Raw genomic sequence first — 11,425 nt, forward strand, 5'->3', positions numbered from 1 at the left:
GTGGGGATCGGACGTTGTGGACAGCGACTCCTACAGGTCGGTTGGTGCGCCTGTACAGCAGAACATGGACATTTACGGTGGCCAGCTTCGAATTGCAGCCTCCCGTAGGTGCTCTTTAAGAGTGGTTTTGAATGTGGGTAGGGATTCACATCTTTTTACGGCTGTGGGGTAGGGCGTTCCACATTGTTGTGGCATAAATGCGAAATGTGTTTAGTCCCTTGTTTGTGTCGAATCTGGGTTGCACATGATTTGGTGTTGTGGGCGTGGTATTAACACACAGGTCGTACTGGTGAGCAGTCTCGTCCAAAACGGCCCACTGCATTACGGGGAGACCTATCGCTACCCGGCTTGGGCGAACAGCGTGGCGTGGCTCATCTCCTTGCTGTGTGTGGTGTGGATCCCTCTTGGAGCCGTGCACGAGCTGCTCCAACAGAAAGGACCACTCCTCGCAGTAAGTGCTCAACGGTCAATGGTCTCCAACTACACACCCCCAAGACCCCCACACTCTGCATCTTCTGGCTGCCTGAGACCCACTGCTACCCACCCAACTATTAAAAAAATGTTAACCTTAGTTTTATATATATTTTTTCTAGTATTCACTTCGCTACTAAGTAATCTACTGTGCCTATATTATTACCTACTATGCTAATATTTCTATGCTGGTATGCATTCAAGAGTGTTCAACACTCAAGTTAAACACTGTTTGACCCTTAGCTACCAGCATTGCACCGTTTCTGCTGACTGTACAGAACCTGTACATCGCTTTGGATAAAAGCATCAGTTAAATGACTAAATGTAAATATAAGGGACACAAAAGCCAAATGTCAACGTATTCTTGTCTCTGTATTGACACACATACATGTTTGAAACCGGTTCAGAGGGACCGAGGTCATGACACATACTTGCCGTCAACCATGCCATCGTTTCTGTTTCGTTTCAGAGACTGAAGGCATCAGTAACTCCCAGGGTGCAACTGGAAGACACCTCTTGTCCGATTCCCGGTGAAAACCCCAAGAAAGGACTAGGATCAGAGCCTCCATGTACACTCGACTCATACCAACCGTACTTGCTCCCAGAAGATGCAACAACTACCTTCCTTGTAAAATCAAAGCAAAAGCAGTCAGTCAACTTGGCTCTTGACATTCTTTGAGTCTGAGAATATTCGGAGGGCGATACGGACGGTTGCAGCTCAACTCGAGCACCCAGGAAACACCTCTTGCTCAATAGCGGTCTAACATATGAGATTGTAATTGGGGTGAGGGTGTAATCGATCAATATGATGCCCAGATGATAGAAAAACAGGAATTGAACCAGAATTGAACCTTTAAAATGTGCTTCTAGGTTGGAACCCACAACCTCAGCTCTGAATACTAACAAATTAACCCAGAATTCACCAACCTCTTTTCACAGGTGACCCAGGCTGAGGTTTGAAGATTGCTACGACCCCAGCACTGAAAAAAACATTTTCACATTGTGTGTGACTGATTTAGACGCTAGAATAAAGAGCTAACCATCCTATTTAAAATAGACAATATATTATTACACTCATTTTAGTTAGATTGAGAGTTTCTGAAGGGACTCCATTCAGGGATTGAACCCACACAACGTCCAGTTCTGTCCTGGTGTCACTGAGCTCACCTGGCATGAGGCCACGGTTCACTGTCCTTGTTTAGACATGACTGATAGACCTTGGTGAAGTTACATCTTCTGCTTGTGATATGAGCTTGGTGCCTTATTTACATTTCCTATAGACCCTATCAAGTGGGACGTAAAATTGCTCATACCAGTAAAAGTAGAAGAATCATATTTCTTAAGTGGTGTTGGTATCAAACATGGAAGAAAGACTGTCAGGTTTTAAACTGTGTGGGTATCAAACATGGAAGAAAGACTGTCAGGTTTTAAACTGAGCAAGTGTATATTTGTTTCAAATTAATGTTGGTTCGGTTCTTGTTGTTCTATTGTCTGCATTGCTTTTATTCTGTCTATTTTTACTGCTGTGAAGCACTTTGGGCTGCAATTCTTGTATGAAAGGTGCTATAAAAATAAAGTTGATTATAATTATTTAATTGAGGAACAGCTTTGCAATGTTTAGGGTCTTAAACCAATTTTTTGGCTAGTTTTGACATAAAAAAGAAAGGTTTTATTTACAGTATTGAAATTTACATTCCTGATATTTAGGCAGTTGATTGACACCATAATTGTAGGTGCACACATGACAGTTTTGTCAATGATGTGATCTTAGTGGGTTTTTTAGTGAGGACATCGCCTCCCATTAATTTCAATGGACAATAGACCTAAATCAAATCAAATGTATTTGTATAGCCCGAGATCACATGGAATAGCCCCATGGGCTGTACAAGTCAAGAAGAAACATCACAAAAGATCAAAACCCACCATACAATCTAAATATGCAACACTCTCAGACTTTCCCCAATGAAGATAAAGAACGCCTCACTAAAAACCTAGCTATAGATTTTTTTTAAATGCATTCACCTCATCAAGACAATCCCTGGTGCATTTATTTCCCCGCCTATATGGCAGAAATTACGGGACTTGCCCGTTTACCAGAAATGTGGTCTTTGATATTGCATGGGGTTAAACAGTAGGCCTACTGTATATTTGTATATCTTGTATGTCATAAATGTCTGGATGTAACATTACTGTATGACCAGAGTACAGTATGACATAAATGTCATGAATCATGATATATATCTGTATGTTGTGTATGTCATAAATGTTATGATGAATTGAAAATGGGGGACCCTGATGTAAACAAGACAAACGTCTTTCTCTGGTCTGCATCCCCTTAACAATTGTGTGTATTGAGCCGTACTGTATTGTACCCATTCTGCAATCTGAAGTTTTCAACCAATCAATGAATCTGCATCAAAGAATGAAACATGGCACACCAGGACCCAGGGTGTAGTGTGGGAAATGCAGCATTACAGTAGCTGCAGCAGTAGCAGCGGCAGAATCGATCTTCAGTCTTCACCTCGGCTTCATGTCTGGGAGCCCACAGTGGAATCCGGTTTCATGTTGGTGCTGATATTGCTCAGTCCACTCCCAAGCCAACTGGCTCTTGTTACAGTAATGTATGTCTCTGTGTGGTCAAGCGGATGACATAGATATCTGGCGCCATCTGCTGGATATGAACGGTAAATGCAAAATGTTAACTTCTTGCAAACGTGGTTTGGCATAGCTAACTTTAAACATGTTTATTTAAGATGCACGTGTTTAATATATAAACATGTCATGTTGGCGTCGTTTGGAATTTAAATATTTATCTGATGCTATTTTGGCTTTCATTTGAACGCAGAGGATGTCGGGGCGTCGTTGTTATGGCAACCACACCGAGACAAGCCTCTAAACAGAAAGAAACTGTGATTGACCGAGTACACTGGTAGACAAACTGTATACTTTTCAAGACCTAATTAAGACCTCAACTAAAACCCAATCCCGTTTTAGGTCAGTGGCGCGTTGTACAAAGGTAAGAAAGCAACACAAACCGGTTTGTTTGTTTGTTTGTTTGTTTGTTTGTTAGTTAGTTAACTTAGTTAGTTTTTAGTTTTTTTGGCAGCTATGATTTGGATAGTTAAGGGTAGCGAACGTTAACGTAACGTCACCACCGTTCCCGTTAACGTTATTACCGAAGCTAATAAACCGATACTTAAATGAGGGGGACGTTGTGTGTGATTGTGGCACTGAAACACAGACCATGCAGCACCTCCTGATATGCCCCCTGATAGAACAGCCCTGCACAGCATCAGACTTGGCAGAGTTCAATGAGAAGGTGCTTAAAACAAAATTACAAACATCACAAAACAAACTGGTCAGACTACTACTTGACCTGAACCCCAGAACCCACCTCACCCCTGCCCACTTTGACAACCTAGGATGGCTTAGAGTAGACGACAGAGTACAGCAACTTGCAATGGGCCTGGTCTACAAGATACACTATACGACCGGGGTGCCCATGTACATGTCAAAATACTTCCCAAAGGTCAGTGAATACCACAACCACTACACCAGAGGAAGCTCAACAAATGTTAAACCCAGATTCGGCTCAAACAAGGGACTAAACACGGTTCGCAATTATGCCACAACAATGTGGAACGCCCTACCCAAAGCTGTAAAGGAATGTGAATCCCTGCCCACATTCAAAACCGCTCTTAAAGAGCACCTACGGGAGGCTGCAATTCGAAACTGGCCACCGTAAATGCCCAAAACCCCCACCACCTCCTAATAGACAGTCTCCTCCCCACCGCATGTATATATTCCCTCCCCGCTGTATGTATATTTCTCTCCCACCCACCCACCCCCTCCTAATGTACAGTCCCCTCCCCATCATATGTATATACTCTGTCAGGATCTAGGGGTAACAGTACTGTATATTTGAATACCGTTTATGTCACAAATGTATCAGTACTAAATACCTATGTCCCTATGCCATAAATGTCATGTATGTTGTGTATGTCATAAATGTCTATATGAATTGAAAATGGGGGACCCTGATGGAAACAAGACAAACGTCTTTCTCAGGTCTGCATCCCCTTAACAATTGTATGTATTGAGCCGTACTGTATTGTACCCATTCTGCAATCTGTTAAATAAAGTTTTCATTCATTCATTCATTCAAGGGACAGCAATGTGTTCAGCTGTGGTTGAACCACATCTAGCCAAGCCTTGTAATTTAATGTCTTGTGGACACGACAAGAAGAATAAACTGTTACGTTTAATGTCAACTTCCTAGTAGTCATATGCAAACACCTTTGATTGATTGATTGATTGATTGAAAACTTTATTAACAGATTGCAGAATGGGTACACTACAGTACAGCTCAATACACACAATTGTTAAGGGGATGCAGACCAGAGAAATACTTTCGTCTTGTTTACATCAGGGTCCCCCATTTTCAATTAATCAGGAGATGAATTGACAATAGCCTTGCTTCAATAGTCACCCTGTAAAGAGTTAACGTTATCTCTGTTTGGTAACTTAGCTATTGTTTACAAAACATTGATAATGTATTCATTATCACAACTGTTGATGCTCTCTCTCCCTCATTTTTCTCTCATCTGTTCTCTGTCACTTTTGCTCTGTTTCTCTCTCATGTTCTCTTTGTGTGTCTCACTCTCTTTTCTTCTATTTTTCTCTCTCACTTTCATCTCTGTCTCATCTGTTCTAATTCTAAACTCTTGTTCATCAAGAGTAAAACAATGATCTTGGCAAAAGTGTCAGTGGAGTTAAAAACAAGACAAACAATGTAAACGTATGAAATATAAAACAGTGGCACACAGGGTGCAGTTATAGTGAGTAAGCCCAGTAAGCAAGGCAGTTAAAAGACAAGGTTAAGAAAATAATAAGATAAACAACAAGAAGTATAAAAAAAAATAAACAGTGTTAAAATAACAGACAAACAAACAGCAGGGGGTATTGGGCAGTGATGGAGGTTATAGTGAATATGCGAGTTTGAACAGATGGGTTTTCAATTGTGATCTGAATGATAAGAGTGAGTCTGACTGTCGGATGTGTCTGTTCTCGCTTTATCCTTTCTCTCCCTCTCTCTCTACCTCTCTCTCTACCTCTCTCTCTCCCCCCATGTCTCCCTCTCTCTCTCTCCATCTATGTGTATGTGTCTCTCTCTGACCTGAAACAAGACGAAAGTATTTTTCTGGTCTGCATCCTCTTAGCAGCCGTACTGTATTGTACCCATTCTGCAATCTGTTTATAAAGTTTTCAATCAATCAATCAACCGCTCTCAAAGAGCACACTACGGGAGGCTGCTATTCGAAACTGGCCACCGTAAATAGAACCCCCCCCCCCCACCCCCTCCTAATGGACAGTCTCCTCCCCACCGTATATATTTTCTCCCACCCACCCACGACCACCCCTCCTAATGTCTTCTCCCCATCATATGTATACATTTTCTGTTAGGATCTATGGGTAACAGTACTGTATATTGTTCAATCCCAGTTATTAAGCCTTGTACAAGACTACTGAACAGCTCTCCGTTTAAAGGGTCCGCACCGGGAAGCTGGGGGGTCTTACCGCCTACCAGCTCTTCTCGGTGTGTTTAAGCTGCAGGGCGTAGATATTCGTCCGACTTCTCACTGTCTCCGTCTCCTGGTCTCTCCCCTTTGCACCCTCGGCGTCTCTCGATAAATAGCCAGTGGATCGAGAGGTCCCCGAGGACACCAGAATTAACGACAGCTATCTACTTATGATTGAATATGATGGTGTGGGTGTCGGAAAAGTAGTGACCACATGTATACTTATGCGGTCGGGGAAATGTTCACTTGTTTTAAGAGTAACCTTTGAGAACCTGTCTTCATGCACGCTATACCTTATACCATTACTTCACCAGCAAGAACCCCCTTCAATGGGTAAAAAGAGTGGAGTTCCACAAAGTCTCTTTTTATTTCAATTATTTGTATTATTATAAAAGCAAAGATTTTATTTTATTCAAGCTTTTATCTTGGTTACATAGATGGGTAAAAAGCCACAGTTCAGGTCGATAAGAGAATAGAACTCGAATCAAAGTAGAAAAACATTTAAAGAAATAAAGAATCAAAATTAAAAGATAAATCGAATTTTAGTTATTATGTAACAGTGAGCTTCCCTGAACTGAGAATGTAGTAATTTCTGGAAGTCCCCAGCTTGAGAGTCTGGAGGAAGCGATCAACTTCCCCTTCACCTCTGCTTTGGTCCTGCTCGGATAAATTATCTACCACGGGGCCAGCTCCCAGTACAAGGAACCAACACCGCGCGATATTTATCCTGGGTTTGAGCAGGGAGAGCGATGGACCAGAGGTCTAATCTGCTGTCCGTGCAACAGCCGAAGACTCCCAGGGACTCTTAAATCTGGAACGTGTTCCAGCGCCAACACTCCTCGGTTTCGATCAAACCTAGAGCGAGAGAGCTAGCGACACATTCATCTGTGATTTACAGTTCCCCTAGACCAGATGGAGCCTGTTGTACTCACTTTAGGTCTTAGGTTACTGCTGGGGTTTGAGTCCCCTCGAAGATCTCCGGACAATTGCAGAGAGTTGGCTCCTCTGGTTCCTCGTGCCTGTTCAAAAGGTTAGTCTTACCTTGAGAGCCGTCCCAGCGCTCTGCTCGTTTCTCTGTGTAACTTCCCTTTTTATAGGGGCTTGCGTGCCTGTCCTCTGTGATCCATCCTCTTTCTCTGCTCAGTAAATTCAGTAACCCCTTCCTTGCCAGCCTCTCACTTGTACCTTGAGGTCACTACAGTTCGTTTTCCCCATACATGGTCATGACTTCCCCTATTCACAGTTCCGTGTTGAGTCACTACATACCCAGTTCCAATGTCTCATCTCAAAAGTACAGTACCACTGGTATAATGATACAGTTCGGTAATCATAAATCATGTTTCTGTTATACTGATTACAAGACATAATTACTGATTTCAAACCATTATAATCATCTTTACATTGTATGCTGAATAACAATACATTTCTTTAATCAGCCATACATGATTGGTTATAATTCATTTGCAGTTATAATCACTCGTTGTCACCCTCTGGAGGTTGCTTCGTATTTTGTAGTTTCTTCTTGGCTCCTTAGTATCTCTCAGTACCAGTTCTCCCAACCATTGTCCTTGTTGTCCGGGGCATGTATTTCCAGTACGTCTGGGCTATCTGCTAGATCTAGGAGATCATCTCCCATCATTGTTTCATAGCTGGCTAGGAATATCTCCAGCGGCTCATCCATCCCTGGTATTTCAAGGATTGGTGGTGCTTGGGGTGGTGCTGGGGGTGGTGCTGGGGGTGGTGCTGGGGGTGGTGCTGGGTGTGGTGCTGGGATCGTTCTGATCCACTCCACCACTGCTTCTCCTCGGACCCTCTCCCTCTCTGTTAACCCTTCTGCCACCTCCCTTATCATGCACTCCAGTACCGTCTCCCCGGGTGGTTCAGCGCAGAGGGGTGTAGGGACTGTTTTATACCATCCCAAAACCGCATCCCATTTCCTCTTGGGGAGTGGGGGGGCTAGGACGGTGGGCTTTGTTGCTGGTGCGACTAGGACGGTGGGCCTTGTTGCTGGTTTGGAGAGGGATAGGTCACCTAGACCACTCCCATCCTTCATCATTTCCCCCATCTCTGGATCTTCTAATAGCCCTCCTTCAGCAGGGCTATTGTTAGGAGCTGGTGGCAGAGCGTAGGCTGGCAGGGGGGGGGAGTAGTCGTCCTTCTCTATGGCTCCTCCAGCCCCTGGCTGTCTCCTGGGGTCAGCAAGGCGATGTTCTCTCTCTGGCGTGCTGCCTGATGACTCGGACGACCGGTGCCTCCTTCCTTTCGGTGAGGCCTTCTGCGGGTCCCGCCAGTTCACTCGGGCCTTGGTCTTCTGGTACCTAGTTTTACTAACCTTTTGTTGTTCCTTCAAGGATTTGGAGTTGATGTAGGTCTCGTACCAGTCCATCTGGGACCCTGGGGATTCCGGGCTCTTGATGCTTTTGTACCAGCTATCGATGCTTTTGTACCAGTCTAGTGTCCCCGGCTGAGGGGGGCTTTGGTTTGGACGATGCTGTGCCCCCACTCCTCCTTCTGCCGGTTCCTCCTGGTATCTTATCCTCTTAGTGTCCAGGCCACAGGGAACTGCACCTGTGGGACTTATGGGGATTATACCTGTAGGATATGTTCTCTTACCCATAGCCTCTCTGGTTAGGTATAGATCTAAAGGCGAGATCCATTTTACCCTGACAGGGAAGGTGGGGATTCTCGAATCCTGAGGCTCCTCGACACCCCCTTCTCGAGATCCCTCACCTTCCATTGGGGTCTTCCTTTGTCCGGGCAAGTGCTCCCCAAAGGCTATCACCCTGCCATCAGTCAGGTGCATGGACGTGGTACGGGTGCCGTCTTCACATTCCCAAAATTTACCCATTACTGGATAATAGGTGGCGTTTGGGTGGACCTTTATACGTGTCTGGTCCCATCCTCTAATTGTTGTGCTCCAGATTACGCGAGCATTTGCCTCTAGGCTGACATACCTAGAGACATCAATGGGTGGTTGCCCAGTATATGTTGGGCTGCAGAGGAGGCCTTGTGCTGTCCCAACCTTGAATTTCTCTTGGTAGCATTCAGCACACCATAAGGCTTGGCTCATATCCCAGAGGTAATTTTCTTCCTCTAGGGTACGGCTACATTGGGCACAGTAGGTTACCCCCTCCTAAGGGTTTAAAGCAAAGAAAAATGATTAGTCATATGTACAGCTAGTGAAAACAGGATACCCTGCCCTGTTTCACTTCCTATTAGTCCTATGTACAGCTAGTGAAAACAGGATACCCTGCCCTGTTTCACTTCTTCTTTTCTTGATTCTCATTTCCTGGCCTGGGCGCGCCTTAGGCCCAGGCTGTGCACCCATGGCGAAACTAGTGCCATGGGCGGGGGGGTCATCCCCGGGCTGCGTGGTCCAGTCTTTCTTGGGAAAAGTCCCTCATACAACATGAACCATAGGACTAGCGGGATTGAGGAGCACTCCTCGGTCCAATACATTACCGCTCCTGCTCCCCAACCCAGTCCCCACAGGATCACCAGGGCCAAGCGTTCCAGCCAACGCCTTCTTCCTCCTCTCTGCAGGGCCATGGTCATGGTTATTAGATACGACATCACTCCCATTGCCAGGAAGCCTTCTCCTATAGTCACTGCAATTGTTAGGGGGGAGAAATAGATCTCTCCCAGGTCACATGCCATCCAGATGGCAAACAGGATGCCCTTCAGGACATCCCGTCGGTTCAGCTCCAGGTTGGTTCTACCTAGGATGTAGATTATGAACCATGAGAGGTTAATCCCTATTGTCGGGTTCTCGTGTTGGCAGTTTGTGGCCCATATTAGGGCTGCCTTTAATAGTCCTTCTATTAAGGCTATTATTCTTAAGGGTTGGTCCAGGGACCATGGTCCCTGGCAGCAGTAAAACAGCCAAATTATCTCGGTTAGCAGGTATTCATGCCGGGGTACCTTCTCCCTGTGGATGTACCTTTCCTTTAAGCAACTTACATTGTATTGGTTGTCAGACCACTCAAAGGTTCGATTTAGGACCACCGCCTGGTCCGCCGTTATTGTGGTGTTTTCCATAGTGCTTTGTCTTTAGGATCTGTTGGGGTAAGTGCTGCTCATCTGGGGTGAGGGCTTATGGTCTGCTGGGGTAGGTGCTGCTCGTCTGGTCCTTGGATCAGTTGTGAGCTGAGCAGCACCGGGTCTGGCTTTTATAACTGCCAGGGATCTGGCTCCTCCCTCAGGAGGAGTTCCTTCATTTCCTGTTCTTCTGGTGGGCGGATTTTTCGAAGAAGGGCGGCGGTCACCACCTTGGCTCCGCCCTTCACCATCACGTAGCTCATCAGGCCCACCATCAGGAAACCTAGAATCATTAGTAGATAGGGCCAAAGGTGGCCAAACAGTGTCCCCACCCAATTCCCCACTACTCCAATTCCTTCCCCTATAGTCTCCACCACTTCTTCCGCGATTGCGGTAATTGTACCTTCCACTGCTATTCCGGCCTTCTCCAGCCAAGAACACTCGTGTTCCAGTCTCCCCTCGCCACATCTCAGCCAATGCTCCGCTGGGGAACGGCAAGTTCCGTTATTATACAAGCGGTTTGGACCCAGCCACTCGTACCCCTTGATCTCGTTACCTTCACACAGGTTCTTCCTGAATGCATGTCCCTCAATGTGGAGGATATCAGCTTTCGCCACTTGGGGGGCTATCTCTCCGTTGACCTTTTTCCGCTTCATCATACCTTCCCCCATTATGGTTTTAAGGCATCCCGCTTGGTCGGGTTTGGCTCGGATCCATCGCTTCTTTCCCTCGATCAGAACGGGGGATTTCTTCCATCTTGTGCCTAGATCAAAGGTTTCATACTCACCGTCATAATACTCTTGGCAGTGAGTCTCCCATCCTGGCACCTCAGCACAGTTCCTTCGGGCCAATTTAATGGTGCATGTAGTATTGGCTCGATCACACTCCATTTTCCAGGGTCTGGGACTTAGGGCTGTCAGATGTCCTCCCCAAAATCCTGCTCTGAGCACCCTGTCTTTGGAATAGACTGTAGCCAAGTACTGATACTTTACCCATTTATTTGTCGACTTCTCTAGGCAGGGGATCACCCATTCCTGGATCTCTGGTTTCTGCAGGCCCCACCAAGTCTCTGTGGCACTTCTGGACGTTGTCTCTTCCCAGCCCTGCAGGATCCCTTTAATTGTTTTATTCTTTTTTACCTGCGTGCAGTCGTTTCTCCATACTCCCCATTTGTTCTCCCACTGCTGCTCCAGCTCGCACCTAGGGGAAGCTCCATTACCTATATAGTAGGTGTCGTTCGTAGTCTCGAACACCTTGGCTGCCACGCATTCATCAATCTTGTTGAAGTCTTCTGGGTTCACTGCCCAGAGTTCCTCGGGGGTGGGTATTTCTTGGAC

At 45.6% G+C, this 11,425-nt stretch overlaps 1 protein-coding gene across 1 annotated transcript in view; it reads left to right on the plus strand.

The window, feature by feature from the left end:
• LOC311236802 (sodium- and chloride-dependent betaine transporter-like) overlaps positions 1-2,029 on the plus strand; it is a 45,594-nt gene extending 43,565 nt beyond the window's left edge. Inside the window, exons 13-14 of the mRNA XM_084324567.1 lie at positions 281-451; positions 941-2,029. Of these exons, the coding sequence (XP_084180693.1) occupies positions 281-451; positions 941-1,150 (381 nt within the window). The 3' untranslated portion in view covers positions 1,151-2,029. The remainder of the gene's footprint in view (positions 1-280; positions 452-940) is intronic.
• The last annotated feature ends 9,396 nt before the right edge of the window (positions 2,030-11,425 follow it).

The sequence above is a fragment of the Notolepis coatsorum genome (genome assembly GCF_963971535.1).
Source record: "Notolepis coatsorum genome assembly, chromosome: 11".
NCBI lineage: Eukaryota > Metazoa > Chordata > Actinopteri > Aulopiformes > Paralepididae > Notolepis > Notolepis coatsorum.